The sequence below is a fragment of the Sinohyriopsis cumingii genome, chromosome 4 (assembly GCF_028554795.1).
Source record: "Sinohyriopsis cumingii isolate HCF-2022 chromosome 4, ASM2855479v2, whole genome shotgun sequence".
Lineage (NCBI taxonomy): Eukaryota > Metazoa > Mollusca > Bivalvia > Unionida > Unionidae > Sinohyriopsis > Sinohyriopsis cumingii.
In genome coordinates, this window is record NC_142964.1 from 81,289,265 (window position 1) to 81,312,380 (window position 23,116).

Consider the following 23,116-nt stretch of genomic DNA (forward strand, 5'->3'; position numbering starts at 1 on the left):
TGCTAAAAAATTTAATACAAGTTTTCCTAAATAAATGCATTTAGAACTTACCACGTGCATCTTGAGATGTCTCGCAGTTGTGGACCTAATATGTGGGTCATGCACTTTTTAGTGTTTATACCTGTTCAGTTTGGGGGGTCTGCTTATATGCAATCAAGCTTATATGGTTGAAAACAGACAAACATTTGATTGATGAAGATAAGCTTAGACTGGTAATCAGCATACTGCATACTAAATATGCAGACTGTTAGTAACATTTTTCACCACTGTCTCCCATTAATGAGCAACTTCCGCTTAAACTAGTCCACTTTTACGACTCTTCAGATGTTTTAAGGATGAAAAACAGAGTTCATACCGAATTCTAAATGATAAATTTAAAGATTTTTCCCCAAACTTTCAAAGACCACAAACAGATTTTTCCAGGAACTATTTATGCTATTATTTTGTAAACAAGCTATGTTATATGAGAAAACATCAAATGCAAAATACTACAATACTGTTTAATGATGAAATTCAAACTATAATTAAATGAAAGAAAGAAACCAGGAAAACTCTACTACATCCGAATCTAACAACCTCTGACAATTTTATTTGTGATTATGGAAAGAAATTAAAATGTTTGGGTTTATTTAAATTTTCAAAGACTTTTAAAGATCTCAGGGTAATCTGCTCAATTTTCCCAAACTTACAAGGCCTTGAAAATGTTACCTCATTTTTCCAAAACTGTCAAAGACCTTCAAAGAGCGTAAGAACCCTGAGAAAAACACATTTTCTTCAATTTAAAGGAACAAATAAGATATTTGTGCTATGATATGACCAGTCAGCAGCTAAAACAAATTGGTCCTGGACATTCTGACAACCTCAGACCACTGGAATTTTCAGGACCTGCTCCAGGACCACCAATTTTTGCCCAGCTATCTAAAATAAATTACTGATTTATCTGAAATATTGTGACCAACCAAAAGGTATATTTGAACAATTTTTCAGTTAGGTTCAGGAATTTTATTAAATTATCTGAAAATTGAAAGGTATTCAACAAAAATATTGTAGTTATATTAATATCATCATTATTGCCAGATCACATCTTGTTGCCAGCATCAGAAATTCCAGATGACGCAATGCTATGCATCTCATTATGAGAGATTGTATGATGCTGACAACTCAATGTGATCTAATCATGAAACAGATTGTCTGATGCTGACAACTCAATGTGATCTAATCATGAGACAGATTGTCTGATGCTGACAACTCAATGTGATCTAATCATGAGACAGATTGTCTGATGCTGACAACTCAATGTGATCTAATCATGAGACAGATTGTCTGATGCTGACAACTCAATGTGATCTAATCATGATCAAATATAAAAAGCTCACATAATTGTATCATTACTCCATTTTCAATCTTTTTGAAAAACCAATCTTACCATTCCTTTATTAAGGTTTTTATTGATCTGGCAGTATGAATGAGGTGGGCTTTCATTCTGAAAGGAAAAAGAAGACAAATATTATACTTAAGTTCATTGTAATATACAGATGAATAAAAATAAAAGGTAATTTGGGACAGAAAAGAGTCAGAAAAAATATTCTCATGCCAAATAAAAAACAGGAGTCCTCTGAAGGGATTGATGTTCTACTGACCAAACAGAATCTGTGGGAATTTATTCTTTCCTACTTTTATCTTTCTTAACTGCCAAGTATCCAAAATTCACTCAGATACATATATTTTTTTTAAAACTCCAACATACCAAATTTGGAAACAAAAATATTTTCTTATGTGCTCAAACCAACATGTTCACAAGACATATTTAAGTGCATAATATAAGTCAGTCTTGCCCAATCATGAAACCATTAAATATCATTGAACTCATCCCAGACACTGTCATGAAATGCCCACATTCAAAAATTGAGCTTGGTTTAGTCCATAATCAATATTAAAAAACACGTTCTAGAACCGATACAATAAAAATCTCTTCATACCTACTTGTATTATATGTTATGTATATTTGATTTACTTGAATCTGATTTAATATATATTTAATTCAATTTAATTGCTTGTCATTTTTTTTTTTAAATTATTTTTCATTACATGATATTGTAATGTTAATTTATTCACTAGAGATGATACTTTTTTCAGAAAATAGTATGACCTTCACTGTTAGTTTATAAACACCAGGTGTTGATCTAAATCCTGATCTTGTTTCAAAATTTGTGGCAATCACATAACCAAGTTATATCTTTATTTTAAAATGATTGGTTATTGTCAATGTCATGATGGGACTTCATGCTTAAGATGTAAACAATTTTTTTTATATTTTTATCTCTTAGAGTAAAATGATTGGTTTTTGTCAGGGTCACACTGGGTAAACATGATCTATAAGAGATACTTGCCTTCTATACCCTTCGAGAAGATGATCATGTGACCCCTTGTTTATGTTAACAATAACCCATGTTTTGGAGATTTAGTTTCATTAGAAGCTGGGCTGTTAAACTGTTAGTTTTATGTTGTGCTGTTTGGAGTTATTTTAGAGTTATTTCAAATTACTTGGATTCAAAAGGATTAATTCTGTTATTTTTCTGGAAAATACATAAGCTTATGTAATATTGTGGAACAAGAACAGTTTTTTTAAAATAGAAATCAGCTATCAAAAACCGGAGTGATAATTCTTGTTTCCACAAGGAACTCTTTTCTTTAACACTACAGATTGCAGCATATGTCAGCGTCTTCCATCCTGCATTCTTCGTTGGGATTTGAACATGAAATCAGTAGAACATTTGGTTATTAGGACTACTAAAATTTTATTCTCGGATTATTTTTGGATCTGATTTTATAAAACCATAAGTTTATATTTTTTAATTTTTACAGAATTTTTCCAGGGAAATAAATTATTGTATTTTTTTTCAAAGCTTGTTGTTTTCACTCTTTCTTGTGTTACTGTATAGTCAAGCCTAAACAAGTGACATAACATAGCACAAAGCCATCACATAAAATTCAAGTCCCTCAAAGGAACTAACACTCTCATGTCCCAAAAGTTTAAGACAAGACCATCTCTTCTTTTTAATTATGTTGAAACCATCTGTTGTATTTCTGAACAATAGGATTTTTAAATTGGCCACAATGGCAGCCATAGTGGCTGAAACATCTGCACCATTTTCATTAGGACAAACTAGGCTTCTGATGAAAACCCCATGCTGAAATAACCATTCATTCTGAGGAGTCCGTTACAAGATTTTCAAACTGCTCATTGTGGCAATCATAATTAAGCTTAGATTGCTAAGATTTACATTCAATACCAACTAGATATCATAACTGTCTTCTAACCAACTACAAGGTTCATTTTAGGCTGTGCTAACAGCAGAATGGATGCTGGACAATGGACCATCCTATAAACTCTTTTGGTCTATGGCCAGTATAGGTAAAAACGACAAGATGACCTCTGCAAAAATACATATGAATCAGATGTTTTTTCTTCAAAACTTTAATAAATTACTAATGTTCCAATGTCAATGGTGATACAGTTCAACCTGTCTAAATGCCAACTATATTAAGAAACCAACAATTTTAAGCAGTCAGTACTTTAAAGTCTTGTAAGCCATGATATTAAAAAAACAAACCTGCATATAGCAACTGTCATCAGAGTGAACACTGTTTCACTTCCCATGTGGAGCTGCTTATGACAGGTTTGACTTTACTGGTGTATGTTAAACTATATCATGTAGACTAGAATTTAGTGTACACCAGTGGTTATTGTCATCATTTTAGGCTAGAGATTAGTGACATAATAAATGAATTCAGCAAAATACAGCAAAACTGGCATTTCTATATCTCATGTTTTGTTTTGCAGTTGTCAGTGCAACAGTGTTTAAATATTAAGGCAAAGGGGATTAATGGTATTATTACATTAAACTTTACTGTAATATTGAAGGCAGAGAGGGTTAATGGTAAACATTAAACTTCACTGCAATATTAAAGGCAGAGAGGGTTAATGGTATACATTAAACTTCACTGTAATATTAAAGGCAAGGAGGGTGTTAATGGTATACATTAAACTTCACTGCAATATTAAAGGCAAGGAGGGTGTTAATGGTATACATTAAACTTCACTGCAATATTAAAGGCAGAGAGGGTTAATGGTATACATTAAACTTCAATGCAATATTAAAGGCAAGGAAGGTGTTAATGGTATACATTAAACTTCATTGCAATATTAAAGGCAGAGAGGGTTAATGGTATAAATTAAACTTCATTGCAATATTAAAGGCAGAGAGGGTTAATGGTATAAATTAAACTTCATTGCAATATTAAAGGCAGAGAGGGTTAATGGTATACATTAAACTTCAATGCAATATTAAAGGCAGAGAGGGTTAATGGTATACATTAAACTTCAATGCAATATTAAAGGCAAGGAAGGTGTTAATGGTATACATTAAACTTCATTGCAATATTAAAGGCAGAGAGGGTTAATGGTATAAATTAAACTTCATTGCAATATTAAAGGCAGAGAGGGTTAATGGTATAAATTAAACTTCATTGCAATATTAAAGGCAGAGAGGGTTAATGTTAAACGTTAAACTTCATTGCAATATTAAAGGCAGAGAGGGTTAATGGTATACATTAAACATCATTGTAATATTAAAGACAGAGAGGGTTAATGGTATACATTAAACTTCAGTGTAATATTAGCTCATTCAGCCCCGATCCCATATGTGGGCGTGATCCGGTTTCTGCATTCATTGGCCGATCCCGCCTGTAGTCATGAATTGTTTACTGCATTCAATGGCCGATCCCGTCTCCAGGTGTGATGAATGTGTGTTAGATACGTCTCTGATTGGTTAGAAATGGTTTATTCCAAGAACTAAACAACTATTAAACCAATCAGAAATGATTTTACTTTCATTTGTGGAAATTTGAATTGTTCAGAAGCAAAAGGCTAAAGTTTGAGAGCGGTTTAACTACACGTGTTCTGTTCATGAAAAATCATAAATGATGGCAGACGGAAGAGTGATTTTTGATGAGAGCAAAAATGTGGAGTTTCTCGGGTTTGATCTTGAAATTACTGAGCAAGCTGAGGAAAGATACGTTCAGCAGTTGAATATTTTGTGAGATTTAGATTTGGACATAGAAGTTTCTGAGACTGAATCGTCCGAAGATAATGATGCTGACAGCAATGATGACAGAGTTCTTGCGGATAAACGTTGCACATAAGTTTGTAAATACTGTATAAATAAGTTGTGAAAGACTTCGACAAATAGGAAAAAATTACATCAATGTCTCGACATATTCATTTGAAATAAATGGTGAAAATTTTGTGGATTTTGTTTGGATATAAGAAGAGAAATTAAGGTAAGAGTTAATGCATGTGCATGATGTTTTCAAACGGGTAAAAACTATGGGGCACAAGCAGCTAGACACAGCTTTGTGCTTCTGAGGCATATCAGCAGAGATACTGAAAACAGTGCTGGGGCCGAATGAGTTAAAGTCAGAGAGGGTTAATGGTATACATTAAACTTCATTGCATTATTAAAGGCAATGAGGGTTTTTAAATTGTGGTTTGCGGCAACAACAACAACAACCATGAAAACTGGTGAAACCATAGTATATCTGCATTAGCAAGAAACCTACCTTGTTTACCAAAATGACGCATATATCGACAACAGCAAGCATATCACTGGCTGCACACTCTGTGGCCCTCCTGTAAGTGATGTAAATTCGGCCACTAGAGCTGTTGTTGACATTAGCTGGACTTCCCCTTGTAGTGGTGTGTATGATTTCACAGCCTGCCATCAGTCTCTCCTTCCCTTCATACAATACACTAGCAAAAGAGATGAATATGAATTTTTACCCTTCCATCCTTGTACCTTGTATCTTAATGACAAGCTTTTCAGTTCCTTTTCCAACTCCTTTATACCTGAGTCTACCAGAACCAGTGTACACAGAGGTCAGGCAGTGTAAACTAAAGTTCTATGATCTAGTTTTTCTACCACTGGCAAGGTTGCTATCTAAACACTAGCTATATGCGATGGATACATCCCAAAGGGCCCCTCTCACAACAAAGTGAAACTAAAGTTAGAATGACTGAAAGCATGGGTCACAACTTCTGTAAATCAAGTCATGGAATACTGTAAACTGAACTTCTACAAGGTATCATCATCATCAAGATGCATGTCAAATCTGGTTGAAATCCAAAAAAACTAATAAAGACATGTTGCTGAAATCAAAGTTGGCAGGGCATGTAATCAAAGCACATAACTCCTGTAAACACATCATGGAGCACTGGAAATCAAGGTTTTGACAGTATCAAGCTGCATGTCAAATTTAGTTGGAATCTAACAATGCACAGTCAAGTTATGCTGCAGTAATCAAACTTAGAAAGCTGGGTATTTAAGGTCCATAACTCCTCTAAATGACAGCAATAAGACGGAAAATGCAATTCTTTCAAGGCCTCAAACTGCATACCAAAATTTGGTCACGTTCCAACTATTCCACTGTAAATTGCAGAAACCAAACTGTTAATGGACAAATGGATAGCTGGGTGGACAAACTGATGGCCTAATAGACAATGTGATTTATTACTTAACAACAGCGTTCCAATGACTTCAGTGAGAGACGTGCAAACAATGCATTTACATGTAGTACCCTAAATGTAATTGCTTCTTCAAAGTACATGTACGTGCATCGAGGATCTCAGCAGTTTCTAGATTTGCCAACTTAAAACTTGGGTCCTTCTTGATTTTCAAGGCATTTATCTTATAGTTTTTGAAGAACATGGGCATGGACCTCAATTTACAAAGTAACAGGAAAATTCTGTATACCAAATGAATGGATTCACTCAAAAAAATAAAAGTATACAAAAGCTTACTGCAGAAAGTCACTGCGACCCTGGATGCTATCACTGTGATTTATAACCAGCAAATTTCACAACTTAATATGGGGTATGTTGTTCCATGATTAAAGTCTATTTTCCAAGGTGTTTTTTTTTATAATGGAGCCATTGGCAGAACAACTTTCATTTCTACTGGATGGCAAACTGTGAAATATGCCACCTATTGGTTGTTAATGAAAGTTTCTTAAATCATTATCCTCTACTATGATGTTAACACATTGTACTTTACCTACCTAATCTCCCACCTGATGCAATAATGTGGTGCAGTTAACCTTGTTTGTGTAATGTGTGCTGCATTCGAGTGGTTGTGTAAGTCAAGGTCTGTATCCTGCATAACAAGTTAACACGCCACAGACCAATGGTTGATTTCCAAGTATTTGCTGATTATATGGGGTGCAACAATACACTTTAGCTGCATACTGATTTGATTCACAATACATAGCCTTCAATACAATACATTATTGATACATATTTGAACTTGATGGTCTTTCCACCTTTAGAAGGTCTCTCAGTGGTAAGCGGTGTCATTTTATGTTTACTGACATTAGTTGTATTTCCACTATGCAGATTACAGACAGAGACTTTGTGTCTATTTATATGCAATTCTCTTCCACTATACAGATTACAGACGGACAGAGACTTTGTATCTATTTACATGTATATGCAATTCTCTTCCACTATGCAGATTACAGACAGACACTGTATCTATTTATGTGCAATTCTCTTCCACTATGCAGATTACAGAGACTTTGTATCTATTTATATGCAATTCTCTTCCACTATGCAGATTACAGAGAGAGACTTTGTATCTATTTATATGCATTTCTCTTCCACTATGCAATTACAGACAGACAGACTTTGTATCTATTTATATGCAATTCTCTTCCACTATGCAGATTACAGACAGACAGAGACTTTGTATCTATTTATATGCAATTCTCTTCCACTATGCAGATTACAGACAGACAGAGACTTTGTATCTATTTATAAGCATTTCTCTTCCACTATGCAGATTACAGACAGACAGAGACTTTGTATCTATTTATAAGCATTTCTCTTCCACTATGCAGATTACAGACAGACAGAGACTTTGTATCTATTTATAAGCATTTCTCTTCCACTATGCAGATTACAGACAGACAGACTTTGTATCTATTTATATGCAATTCTCTTCCATGACAAGATTACAAAAATACTTTGAAAGAGACTAACTGTTGTCAGTGATTTTAATTCAACCTCTAAGGTCATTTCAGACTGCACCATTTGATCAGGTACCACCATGACTGTTGTTTTGCTCTGCATGAATAATGTAAAAACATTACAAACTTCATGTCTTCATTTAAACCTGAAGACAGGGTTATCTCCAAAAATGAAGGAATACATACATGCCAACCCCAATAGTGGTGAAAACATACTTTTTGCTTACTTTTTGCTAATGTTAGTGGCAAAAAACTGTAATCTGAGCATAGAAAGTATAATGTATATATTACTAGTACTAATATTAGTAACAATACTTTGTTGAGGCTATGACATCGTAGCTGATGTCTTACATGCCATAATTGAAGTACACTGTATGAAAAACATACTTTACATTTTTACTACTAACCTGGATCTGCAGGTCAAAATACTTGGAAAAAATGTGAAGAAAAAAATGTGGATTAAAATCAGAAGCAAAAAACATACTGACAAATTATTTACATTCAACACTCACTTGAACTAGTCTACATGTATAACTTGCCAAATGATTGTGAAGTCCAGAATTTCTGCAATGAGTATGACAAGTGCTCAATCAAGATGCTGTACAGTATCACCCAATGCTGTACAGTATCACCCTCATATTCTATTTAAAAATCTGCAAAGTGGTGTTGATTTGTCCTGTCTCTGATCGGACATGTTTTAAAGTTTAAAAAGACCCATCTGCTCTGAGAATTTTCATCCACATGTCAAACTGTAAAAGCCCATTTTGCTTAATATATAGTGCCATTTTCTTTAAAAGTACAGACTCGTCTGTTAACTGCTGCATCGGGCAGTAGTTTTGATTTCACAAAAACACTTGTTGTGCTGGTTATAAATCTGTCATAATTTCGCTTTAATTTACATACCATTTCTAAGACCTACTTTGAACAAATAACTGAAAGCAGCATATGAATAAAAATGAAACAAGATTACAAACAAGGACCTTACTATTTATACTGCATGTCTTGTGTACATTCTAATAACATGGGACATGATGACATCTATGTTATAATTCTTTCCAAAGCTATTCAGTAAGAATAACATGGCATCATTTTTTTATTAAACTAAAAAAACAAAAACATAAGCTATGCAAGAAAATGTTAGCTTTATCTGTAAAATTAGAAAATAGCATTGTCTATTAGAGAGTATGACCAAAAAAAATTAAATTCGTGGAATTATGGACACTGTTATGATAACTGTTTTTTTTTTTAATGACAATTCATGTCATTAACAAAGGATTTTCATGAAAAAGGTTACTTTTTGTCACTTTTTGACAAATGTATCTATTGGTACCTGCCAAGTAGCAATATTCTTACTTGTATGTCAGCCACTTCCTGCTTAAGTCAATAATGGTCAGTCAGGAAGTACATACACTTACAGTTCTGAACAGCCACTGGTCAATGCTATAATTCAATTTCAAAACAAACATAAACCACTTGTGACAACCCTAGAATTAATACAAAATGTTCACAACAAACAGGAAATAATTTAAATTCACATCCTTTCCCACCTCCAGTTTGGAGTAGATAAAGAAAATCACTCTAGGATACATGTTCAAAACCATTAATAGGAAACCACATTAAAAGCATATGCTGCAAGTATATTTCTAAAGTGATAGATTTGACAGACTTGCTGAGCAACTAAAATGAGGCTCAGTAATTTCCAGGGATAGAGAAGACATTATTGACAGACAGAATGTCTTAAGCATCTGCATAACTCATTACAAGCACACAAAAAATATTATGATATCCCGCTTGTAAGCTAAAATCCAAACCAGCATCATTATCTCGATAGAAACCCCTTTCAAAACTAAGTTTGCATAAGAGTAGGCATTTTGGCTCAGTTTTAATGGATGATGATGATTCTTGTCCCAGGGGAAATCAGGGTACATGTACTTCAGCACATTTCACCTTATACTGTGTCATTATTTCACAAATTAACTTTTCTGCTTGTCCAGCTGCTGGAGGGAAAAAGAAAAGAAAAAAAGAAACACTGCCCATTTAATTTCCTGAAGGGGGGGGGGGGCAATTTCAGTCAGGATATTTGTTATCTTTTATCTCAGGATTATTTTCCCAACAAGTATAACAGATATAATGGAGGGCCTTTTTCTTTAAATCACACCAGACATTTTTTTTCTTCAAGCAACTCAAGGGCCAGAATGTCAGAATAAAATACTTCCCACATATCCATCCCAATTCAATATTTCAACATGTATACTTTTAGCCACTTAGACCTGGATGAATACTGCTTGTAAATCTACATGCACTTCTCCACAGTTTCTTCAAGTGACTTTAAAGTTAGTTTTGACTCTCCAAGCTTTAACGCCATTCAGGTGATTATAGACTCCATTTCAGTAATTTCATCTTTGTCAACTCAACTGCTCTGTGGGCTTTATTTCACATGTCCTTCAGCAGCAAATTTTTTATTCACAAAGCAGATTGTTGTAGCATTGCTGACAGAATAACCAAAAAAAGATCCATACAATCATGTTACAGGCTGGGGCCCTGAGTGGCTGAGTGGTCTAAAGCGCTCTCCGTTACGGATCACTGCCATCTCACCTCTGTCTGCGCCTGTTCGAGTCTCGGATTCAGCCAATGAGGGTATGTGAGAAAGCTTGCCAGTAGCTTCTCGTGGGTCGGTACTTCTTTCCAGGGGTTTTCCCGGGTTCTTCCTCCACCATTAATACTGGCCGCCATGTATAGCCTATCTTGTGCTGAAAAATTGCGTTAAACCCTACAACAACAACAACATGTTACAGGCTGCTTCAGTGCCATCTTTCTTCTTGTATCAACACGCAAATACTTGCTAATGCATTCATTTTTTTATTGTTTTTTTTTTAATTTTGGTGGAGTGGTGGGTGTTAAAAGTATACTATTAATGTATTTTTTTTTGTGGCCAAACATTTGACCAGAAGAGGCATTGTGCACAGCCATAGAAAAGCATTCTGAACTGCAGCTAAGCCAACAGCTGGGTTCCATGTGAAGTAGTGGAGTCCACTATTACATAATTATGTTTTCTGAAACTTTCTGATGAAGGCAATAAAACAGCATCCATCCACTATCAGTCACAAAACGGATATCCATAATGACCATTATACCCAGTTCATGATGAACAACAACAATTACATAAATTTACACCTTGGAAATATGGATTTTCCTAAATCGACTATGCATGAATTGTAGCTGAATGGCTCGGGTGATAATGAGTTAACTGCTATGTTCCCAAGTTGTCCAAAGAGGCAAGACATAATGTCCAAATAGTTGATGACACTGAAAGGTTAAAGTTAGAGAAATACAAAATATACCTACCCAATATCTGTCAGAGGTGGTTTATCCCTGCCTCGCCTGTAGCATATGTACAATTCTGGACATCTGATGCTGCCATGATTAAGGTCTGCTGGAAAGTCTGTTGGTGTTCTCTCAAGACATATAAATCCTTTGGGTACTTTCTCTCCAAGCGACTTGTTGATGACAGTCACATCAGTGATTGGGTCCTGTTTATATGTTGGCTTGATTGCTGCTTCGTTTGAAAATTCTTCAAGTGGCAAAGGATCCTCTGGTAAGCCAGCCACTACAAAATAATCCGCAACACGACGCTCATCCATTTTTTTCACTGAAAAGATCAGTATTCTTTCAATTAAATTAGATTATGTAAATTTCTCAATATAGCTGATGAAAAATTGGAGATAACACAGTTGGGAGTGGTTGTACACAATATTCAATCTACTGCAAAAGCAGAAAAAAGTTAAAACTATTTTTCTGCATAGGATCTCAAATGTTAGCAAATAAAAAAAGCAGAGAACAGGTGGATTGAAATGGCAATTCATCAACATCCTCAAAAGCATGGATTAATTTTTTTTATATAGATTTATACTAGTGACAAAAGATCAGTATTCACAAAATTTGCAGCTAGACCATGCGATACACATAAATCTCTGTGACCCAAATTAAATATGGATAGGGCTTGCAAATTGAAACTATGATCAAAGCATTGCTGTAAAACATAACCTTGACCTCATGGTCAAAGGTTTTGTGGTCATGTCACAGAACGAGTTTTCTTAGATTCATAATTGTTCTTCCACAGTATAACGAAAATCCATCATACAATTAAAAAACATTAGCAATATTTTCCACAACTGTGACCTTGACCCAAGGTTATGGGGTGATATACTACATTAAAAAAAGGTGTGACTGAGTACAGGACACAATGAATCATCTTAGGTTCAAAATCATTTATTGGAAGTATAAATTATTCCATCAAGGGGTTAGGGAAGAACAAGCAGCAAACAAGAAAATTAGATTGAGATGTTAATTCAAATTTTCTACAAGAGTCTTTGAGACCATTACCAAAGAATGCAGGGGTCAGCAAATAGGTCACTAAATGAACTGTCCTAGCTGCATAATCATTCAGTCAAGGTATGAAGAAAAATCCATCATGAGATTTAGGAAAAGATAAGCAAAGGAAAAACCTGAAGACAAAATTTTCTATGACTGAGACCATTACCCCAAGTTCACTGGGGCAAACAAACATGCTGAAGTATGCACTATCTTAGCTTCATAAGGATTCATGACAGGTGCATTTGGAAAAACTTTCATTTTATGTATTTGCCATACAGAATTATTGCAGTGAAGATGTGATCTTTTTTCATGTGATGAAAACTAGTCTCATTTACATAACAAATAGAAGGCACATTGTCATAATATTTTTCTTGGCTACAAATAATGTTTAATTCATTACTATTACTGAAAATTTGACTAAAGATAATTCCAAAAAGTGATACTAATTTACATAAAAGCAACCAGAAGAACAGATATTTATAATGATAGTTCTTTCTCCTATCATAAATACACTACTACAAACAATCTTTATAATATTTTCTGATTCTTGTTTTCTTTATGTCACAAGACAAAGTATATTAACATCTGAAACATATTTTTTATTTTTTTAACAAGAATTTTCTACTTTTCATGAAAAGTACAGTGAAATCCTGCTGTAATATGATGGTCAGGATCAAGAAAGTGCCACAGACTTATGTAATGTGGTGCACAATATCTAGGCAAGTCATTAAAATCACGCTTTTTTGTGGGGAGACAGTTATCTTTACAAATGATTGCCCATCACTACTGTGCAGCTGAATTTATCAGTTTGGTGTGAAGTGTAATTTGTTAAACTGATCAAAAACTCAGGGCCCTGAAAATGTAAAGTACTCATCATTAAGGGGATATTAACTTAAGAGAATGTTGGTGTCCATCTGGGTCGCAAGTTGTGCTGCATCTGTGTGTCCTAGAGAAAAAAATGCCTGCACTTATGATAATGAGCATTAACAGAAAGATAAAGTAATATGCAACTGCCATAACTGCTGCCTTCATGACGTCAACCAAGGAAGAGTGATCAAGACAGGCCCATGAGACAGCAACGGCTCCAACTCCACGGGCTTTAGTTTCAGACAAGCAAGAAAGATCTCTATCAGTAAAGGAATATGCTCTTTTGATTGTGGCAAAAACCCTGTGCACAACAGTGAGGACTATTTATCAACAGAGCCCTAAAGAGGATGGGAAAAGGCATTTCCAACCCCTTCTTTTGCCTTCGGAGGCATTTAGATAGCCTATCTAGATCATTTCCAGCAAAGATCTGACTGAGACTGGGAAAGGTATCAAAGGTAACTGATTTATAGTTACTATGAGTATGAAAGTTGCTCAACTTATCCTTTTGGGGACAGGCAATCTAATCCTTGAATGTTCATTTTCTTCAAGAAGAAAGGTCTTACAAAAGACAAGATGGATGAATGTAACACTAACTTAAATATTGTTGAAAGGAGAATTGAATGTGGTTTAAGCGTGCAATAGGCTTTTTATCCCATGTCATGTTTTGAACAACACAACCATTAACATGGCTATTTAGACAACTAACTACTAACATTTATTATTGACCACCAAAACTGATTTGGAGACCTGATCAAATAAAAACCGGAAAAGCCTGTCTAGCAGATGTGGCAGATTTTAAGTTAGTAAGTAAGCTTGTGGTCAATTATTAACAATTTTTAAATAAGGAATAAAACAGTGGTTTGGTGAAATTCTAGTGTAAAGTGTTTCTGACAGAAAATGTTGTTTTCTTTTTTAAAAGATAATTAATGGAAGAGGAAACCAGTGATACTAACAATAAACTTTAATGCAACAGCAAAACTGGAATGGAATACAAGCCATTTTCAAGGCCGGGGGGGGGGGGTCACAAGTTATTTCTCATTTTAACGTTTTTGTATTCAATTTCACAAATACATGATTGCCAAAAGTAAAAAAAATATCCCAACAGAACCATTAGAATATATACTACATGAAGTTCTATTGTAATCATGTAGTACCACTGCAATAATACTTACTGCTGCCAGTGTGCTGATGGGGATAAACTGTTTCACATTTTATTTATGTAAAGTTATTTATTCCACATATTAATTAAGTCTATTCATACCGTTCTCTCATATAAAGTATTTCCAAATTACAACCCACCCCCCCCATGATGTGCTTGGGAGAGAACAACTGATGTCTTTCATTTAATAATATAACTTCACCAATCTCTATTATGTTTTAAAGGATAATACTACTATATACCAAGCAGCCTCTGACAAGATCAACAAGAAGTTATAAATTGAAATTGATATATTTACCTAATAAAAGAATTCTATAATTCCTTGGACTCCACAGTTTCATAACTTTAACAAGTCTAAAGGTAAAAGGTAATGCAGTGGTCTTATATATTGCAAATGACCGTTAAAAGAGGGGTGTCCTATTTAGAGGTTGGATAATATGGATGCAAGTACATGTAATAATTATATATAAGGTATAAAATATGTAACTAATTTTTAACAGTTACTCTATCCATTTAAAAATCACAGGAACTTTATGTAATCAGTGTGATGCAACATGTATTAATGTTATTTAGAATAATTATAAAATCAGGGTACAAACATCTTGCTGTAACTATCCCTATCCCTTTCCATTCATTCCATTTTTCCACTGTTTCAGAGTGTATAACTGCATATCTATATTTCTCAGATTATTTCTGACATCAATTTCACTACAGTGATCAAAGGCCTCTCCCTCTTCCCATCTGGTTTACTTTTATTTGCTTTCCTTCAAGAGTAAGGATGTATTTTGAAATTTTTCACTTTTTGCAACAAATTACTCCCTAACTGGCAATATGCAGTCATTACACAAAATGTTCACTCTAACAGTTTAAATAGTAAAGTTCTTAGAATGTTAAAAAACTTCCACCAGGCACCCATTGATCCTAATGATTGGTTACATGGATGTCAGATCAAAAGCCAATTGTATTAAATGCATACAAACATTAAGTTTAAGTCCACATTTTTTTAATTCACAGTATCCTATAAATACCACTACACAATGTCATCTGGTACAAAGTCCAAGAAATCACCCTCACTGTCTGAAAAAGTTCTGAAATCCTTCATCATGGTATAGTCATCTTAAGTACCATCTGACTACCTTTCCTTGGTCACACTGTCATACGTGTCTGCGGCATGATGCCCCAGTACTAGACATCACTATAAACAGTCACACTGCAGACATTGTAGCGATATGACTGAAAAATTGTTAAGGCTATGTTAAAAATCCAAATCACACACACACTCACACACAGACTACCTTTCCTTGTTCACACTGTCATATGCAGATGCTTATTTAGAGACTGAGCTTGAGCTTTTTAAGTAACACTTTGACCATACAATCTGTGAAATCTATTCAAGACTGCAACTGAACATGTCAGTTGTGTAGCAAGATCAAATAACCACCCTCTGTTACTTGCCACTGTACCACACTCATGGCTCAAAGAGTTATCATGTGGGAAAACAAGCTATGTGATTAAGGTCACCATTTTAATGATGCACATACTGTAAACATATACTCCAAATATGACCCAAATCAATGAGAAATACAACCTCCTGAGAAGTCATAAGCGCAGCCTATCAGATGCAAGAGTATGTCATTAATATGCATGGAACTCACTCATTATCAACACCATCTATGACTTGGAGGACATATAGTGTAAGCCATTATTTCAAGTTTGATCAAAATCAGATCAGAAATCTTATCCAATCACACGCAAGATCACCAAATTAATATGTGTGGATCTTGCTCATCATCAAATTTGTCCTAAGGATACATGTATACATATATATTCCAAGTCTCACCAAAACTGTATCAGAAATATGTCCTGCAAAAAGGTAATAAGCTCAGCTGATCACATGCAAGATCCCCTAATTTGTGTATGTTGATCTTGCTAAATATCCGTTTATATATATATATATATATATATATATATATATATATATATATATATATATATATATATATATATATATATATATATATATATATATATATATGTATATATATATATATATATTTAATTGTTTACTTATCAGTTTTAATTTTTTTTATATTTTTCATTACATGCTATTTTAATGTAAATTTATTCACTAGAGATGATACCTTTTTCAGAAAATAGTCTGATCTTGACTGTTCATTTTGTAAACACCAGGTGTTGATCTAGATCCTGACCTTGATTCAAAATTAGTAGCAAACCACATAATTAAGTTCTATTTTTATTTTTAAATGATTGGTTGTTGTCGAGGTCATGATGGGACTACTGATTTAAGCAAAATTATTGGTTTTCGCCAGGACCACACTGGGTGTACGTGATCTTTAACAAGTATTGATTGATTGATTGATTGATTTTTTTAACGGCGCATCAGCACTGTTAGGCTATTTAGTGCCAAACAAAATGTTATTTGTATAATATTTTTAAAAATTTATAAAAGGTCCTATATCGACCAGCGATATAAAAGAACAAATGGTTGAAATTAAAAACGGTAAGATGGTAACGGTGCAAAATAAAGCTTCCCGATCAACGGGAGATGTAAATGTTCTATGTTAATGAAAATAAATGAAAAGGTATTAAAATGGGATGGGATATATATTGCATAAAACTGCACAAGGTGATAGCATAAAAGTTAGAGTTTAGAGTAAATATTTACGGCTTTCAGGAACTCTATAATACGAGTGATGTTTATAGTATCAAAAAGTTCTTTCATGCCATGCACAACGTAATAACGATCGCGCGTAGGTTGCAGGTCAAAGCACTCTATTATAAAGTGCTTGACAGTGAATGGTTCATTGCAAGAAACACACTCTGGGGGGTCTTCACCTTTTAGTATGTGGGTGTGGGTGATATAAATATGACCAATTCGGATTCTTGCAATGACTACCTCCTCCCTACGCATAGTTCTGTAGGAAGGAGTCCATTCTCCTAGAGTTGGCTTGATTGCATGAAGTTTGTTATTCATGGCATCATTCCATGATGCCTGCCACTTCTGATGAAAGAACTTTCTGATACAAGGTTTAAAATCAGTATACGGTATTTTAAAATCAGATGGTTCTTGAGTAAGGGCCATTTTAGCAGCGCGATCTGCTTTTTCGTTACCTTTAATACCAATGTGGCTAGGTAACCAACAGTATATTATATTGTGGGAGACACTCAGCTCGGTATTTTTGACGAGTATGTTTTTCAATAATGGGTTCTCCAGTTTTCTGTTGTGTAGTGACTGGAGTACTGATAGCGAGTCGGAGAAGATGATACTGTTTAAAATATGTTTCTTTTCTATATGTTGCAAAGCAAGGTCTATTGCTCTGATTTCGGCTGTAAAAATTGATGCTCCATTTGGTAAGCGAAATTGCGTTGTGTGATTTCCAAAAACAAAGGCTGCAGCAGCCTTTTCCTCATCCTTTGATCCATCAGTTTAAATTCTGGTGTAGTTTTTAAATTTGGTGAGGAGTTCATGGTAAGAGTTGTGGAAGACAGAAGGGTTTGTTTCGGATTTTTTTCCATCGTGTAGCGTAAAAAGTACTTTTGGTTGTTTAAGTAGCCAGGGTGGAGTTTCAGAGATGGACGTTTTCTGAATTCTAGAGAGATCTATTTTTGTACTGTCAAGGCTGGATGATATTCTAATGCCAAAGGAAGGTATGGCGTTTGGTTTATTTTCGTATAAAGTTTTGAATTTGGGTTGAAAAACAGCCGAAAAAGCAGGATTCAGAGGGTTTGATTTTAATTTGACAGCATACTGTGCGGAAAGCATTCCTCTACGATGCGATAACGGTGGTTCGTTCGCTTCAGCTAGTAGGCTTTCACAAGGGGATGTTTTAAATGCTCCCAGAGCCTGTCATATTCCCTGATGATGAATTGGATCAAGCATTTTCAAATATGACTTTCTGGCTGAACCATACACAATGCAACCATAGTCTAATTTGGAGCGGATAAACGTTCTATATAAATTCAGGATGACTTTTCTATCAGCACCCCAGTCAGTGTGCGCTACTACTTTAAGTAGGTCAAGTGCTTTTAAGCATTTAGCTTTCAAGTTCTTTAGGTGTGGAATAAAAGTCAGTCTTCTGTCCAAGATAATACCCAAAAATTTTGTTTCCTCAACAACTGGAATAGGTGTTCCGTCCAGTGTGAGTTTAGGTTCATCGTGGTGTCGTCGTAATTGACAGAAATGCATGCATACCGTTTTTGATTTCAAGAATTTGAAGCCGTTCATACTAGCCCAATTTGGAATCTTGTTGATATTTTGCTGTAGTTGTCTTTCAATTGTATGCATGTGCTTTGACCGATAACATATGAGAAAATCATCAACATATAGTGAGCAATCCACACCAGGAGTCAAACACTTGGTGATGTTATTAATTTTGATGTTGAAAAGTGTCACAGATAAAATACTGCCCTGGGGCACACCCATCTCTTGCTCGTGCAAATCTGAGAGAGTAGAGCCCACTCGTACCTTGAATTCTCTGTCTGAGAGGAAGTTGGATATGAAAGAGGGCAGACAGCCTTTTAGACCTAGATCATGCAGGTCTTTTAGTATCCCGTACTTCCATGTTGTGTCATAGGCCTTTCCTAAATCAAAGAAAACCGCTACTAAATGTTCTTTCTTGATAAATGCATCATGAATGAATGTTTCTAGTCTAACCAGATGATCATTGGTGCTCCGTCCATAACGAAAGCCACTTTGGAAAGGAGATATTAAATTGTTAGTTTCCAGGTACCATACAAGCCGAGAATTGATCATTCGTTCCATTGTTTTGCACATGCAGCTTGTGAGTGCAATAGGTCGATAGTTGGTAGGATCTTCGTTATCTTTACCGGGTTTGGGAACTGGTATTACTGTTGCTTCTTTCCATATCTTAGGTAGATTACCAGTAATCCATAAATCATTGAAGAGTTTCAAAAGAGATGTTAAAGATGATTCTGGAAGATGTTTTAAAAACTGGTAATGTATTTTGTCAGGCCCAGCGGAAGTATCATGGGCCTTGTCTAAAGCCTCCATAAGTTCTGATAGTGAAAACAGTTGGTTGTCACTTTCCAAGTTGTTGGATGTGAATTTTAAACGTGACTTTTCTTTCTGAGTTTTCAATTTTTGGAAGGCTTCGGAATAATTAGATGATGAGGAATTTTTAGAGAATGTATCAGCAAGAACATTTGCTATGTCATGTTTTGAACTAAAATTGTTATTGTTCACTTTCAGATGTCGGAAAGAATTGTTTTCTCTTTCCGTTTATTTTGCAGATCGTGTCCCAAACTTTCTTAATTGAGGAACGAGAGTTCAAAGAGGACACATATTTCTTCCATGACACTCGTTTACTCTCTTTGATTGTGCAGCGAGCTTTAGCCCGGAGAATACGATATTTACTTAAATTCTCGGGCGTCGGATGATTGTTAAATTTTTTCAAGGCTTCTCGGCGTTGCCGTATGGCTTCCATACATTCCTTAGTGAGCCAAGGTTTTAGGGTTCTTTTACAGTTTGTTGAGGACTTGGGGATAGATTCTTCTGCAATGTCGGTTAAAATAGATGTAAAATGCTGAATGGGATCGTTAACATTGAAAACTGTATCCTCCTCATTCAGCCTTCTTTAAATTCCATTGTGGAATTACTTCATCAATTGTAGAGTTAAGATTTATAAGGGAGATTGGGAAGTGATCACTGCTGTGAAGGTCATCAGCGACCTTCCATTCATAGTCCAGAAGCAGCGAAGGAGAACAAATTGTCAAATCGATGCATGTGTATGTACCCGTGCCTGGGTGTAAATATGTAGGTGTTTTGGTGTTATATACACACATCGTGTCTAGAAATAAAGTCTTCAACTTTGTGACCTCTGTTACTTATATGATTTGATCCCCATAAAATGTTATGGGCATTAAAATCCCTGAGCAAAATAAATGGCGCGGGAAGCTGTTGAACAAGGGTGTCTAATTCATTTGGAACTAGGTTAGTGTTTGGTGGTAAGTAAATAGAGCAAAATGTAATCACTTGATGAAGAGTGACGCTTACAGCAATGGCTTGTAAATTTGTGTTTAAATGGATGACGCTATGAGGGGCTCTGTTGTTCACGATAACAGAAACTCCTCCTGATACCCTATCAACATTTGGAGAACAAGTGTTAAACAGGGAGTAGTTTTTAAATGTGATATTGTCCCTATCTTTCAAGAAGTTTCTTGAAGGCATAGTACCGCAGGATCATGTTCATTTAAAAGCAGGAGAATGTCATTGTAATTTGCTTTAAGTCCTCAACAATTCCATTGTATGATAGTGTTTTTCATTATAAATTTAAATTAAAGATTGTGGAGCTAGGTTAGACCTTTCGCAGAGGTTATTTGTTTGGTTATTTCTCTGGAGGAGGTGAATTTTTTGTTTGTAGGTCTGGAGTTCCCTTGGGCGCATGGAGCAGTTTCTTCTGCATCCATGCTCTCGATGTCTCCAAACCTGTTATAAAGTTTGATGGGGTCATCTGACCCCTTTTGTTGCCTGTTTCCATGAGATTTGTTTTTGTTTTTTGGTGATCTCGGTTGTTGGGTATTGCTGAAAAGTAGTTTGTGTAGATGCTGTGTTTTTCTGTGATTGGTAATGAGGGGTGTTTGAGCTTGGTGTTGAATCGGGTGCTTCTGTTTGTGTTTGAGCATCCTTCGTTGTTTTAGGATTGCTCTTCACTACAGTGGAGAAGGATGGGCCAGGATGGGCTGTTTTCGCCTGGACAAGTTTTCTGGCTTCTGGATAGGGAATATTATTTGTGTATTTTACCCTCTGAATTTCCTTCTCCTGTTTCCAGGTATCGCAATCCTTGGAATTGGCGTGGTGCTCTTTTCCACAGTTGACACAATGTGGAGTTGCTCTACAATCAGATTCCTGATGAGAATTGTCTCCGCATCGGCCACATATTTGGCTTTTTTGAGTACCGATCTTCGTGATGGCCGTATTTTTGACACTTATAGCATCGAAGGGGGTTTGGAATGTAGATCTCAACCTTCACTTGCAAGAAGCCAACTTTGACCACTTTGGGTACAGTTGGTTTGTTGAAGGTGAATACAATGGTGTTGGTGTCCTGCAGGTTATTATTACGTTTGATACGTATTCGATGGACTGCAGTGACACCTTCACTTTTCATTCCTTCAATGATATCTGCGTCAGTGACTCCAGCCAAGTCACGACAGCGAATCACGCCTTTGGACGTATTGAGTGTGGTGTGAGCGAATGAGGTCACTGGAATATCAAAGAATGTTTTAAGTTTCTTGATATTGTCTGTCTGACCTCGTCACTCAAATTCCACGAGAAGGTAACCCGATTTCATTTTTTTGACGCTCTTTGGCGTACCAATCAATCCTGTAATTGTTTTCTCTATCACAAACGGAGAGAGTGAAGCAAGGGATTTTGCGGCATCTTTAGACTGTATTACCATGAAGCGTGGAAATGAGTCCACACTACATGGTTCGTCATCTGAGTCAGATAAAGTTTTCATACATTTATTTTGATTTTTTTTCAGAATGTCCATTTTGGCCAAATTAAAATTCAGCACCCGTGCTCCCCGCCCACCAAGGAGCCCAACAAGGGGACAATTTTCAAGTGCCAGGGATACACAGATGCTATACTCAGTTGATAAAATTACCTTTGATTGACCCTGAAGTCGCCAATTTCTAAGGTCGGTAAAATTACCCTGCGATTGACCCGTTAAGCCACCGCCTTCTACGAAGTCTTCTAAGACTTGGAAAAGGGAAAGATAAAGGAATAGAATATAGGGGCAACAGTGGTATCAAGAGAGATACCAGGAGAAAGATAAAAAAGATGAGAGAGTTAATAAAGACTTCCTAGGGCTCGGCGTGACCAGCCGATTTGTCGGAACCGGGCCCATCCCGACAACCCATCTAACAGAAGTAGAGGCCAAAGTAGTGTATTGCATGGAAAGCCTCTGCTCAACTACCAGGATCCTTTCCTCCCCCGACATGGGACGCAACCCACAGCAAACAGGTTGCCTCTACTTAGTCGCCTTTTACGACACATAGCAAGGCACGTCGGGCCAATTCTACAACCCCGGACCCACAGGGGGATTTAACAAGTATATAATTTCAACAAAGTTCTGGAACATGATCATGTGACCCCCTTTTGTGTTTTAGAATATGATATAACCTTTGTTTTGTAGAGATATTATCAGTAGTAGTTGGGCTCTTACACTGGAAGTTGTATGTTGTGCTGTTTGGAGTTATTTCAAATTACTTGGATTCAAAAGGATTAATTTTTTTCTCCTGGAAAATATGTGTGCTCATGTGAAATTCTTGAACAAAGACAGCTCTTATAAAAAATTTATTCAGATTTCCAAAACCAGAGTGATATATCTTGTTTCTACAAGGAACTGTAGACTTCAGCATACAGATTACAGCATACATCATTATCTTCCATCTTGGATTCTTCGTCAGGACTCGAACTTGAAATCATTAGAACATTTTATTAGGACTCCCAAAAATTTATTTGTGGATTATTCTTGGATTATTTTTGGATCTGATTCTTAAAACAGTAAGTTCATATTTTTTGATTTTCACAGAATTTTTCAAGGGAAATAAATTATTGTATTTTTCAAAGTTTGTTGTTTTCACTCTTTACTG

General features: G+C 35.5%; 1 protein-coding gene across 1 annotated transcript in view; it reads right to left on the bottom strand.

The window, feature by feature from the left end:
- LOC149801538 (C-myc promoter-binding protein-like) overlaps positions 1-23,116 on the bottom strand; it is a gene marked incomplete at its 3' end in the record, with an annotated part of 138,981 nt that overhangs the window by 96,810 nt on the left and 19,055 nt on the right. Inside the window, exons 3-5 of the mRNA XM_089956811.1 lie at positions 11,428-11,731; positions 5,623-5,812; positions 1,427-1,483 (exon numbers count right to left, since the gene is read on the bottom strand). Coding sequence (XP_089812937.1) covers positions 1,427-1,483; positions 5,623-5,812; positions 11,428-11,723 — 543 coding nt within the window. The remainder of the gene's footprint in view (positions 1-1,426; positions 1,484-5,622; positions 5,813-11,427; positions 11,732-23,116) is intronic.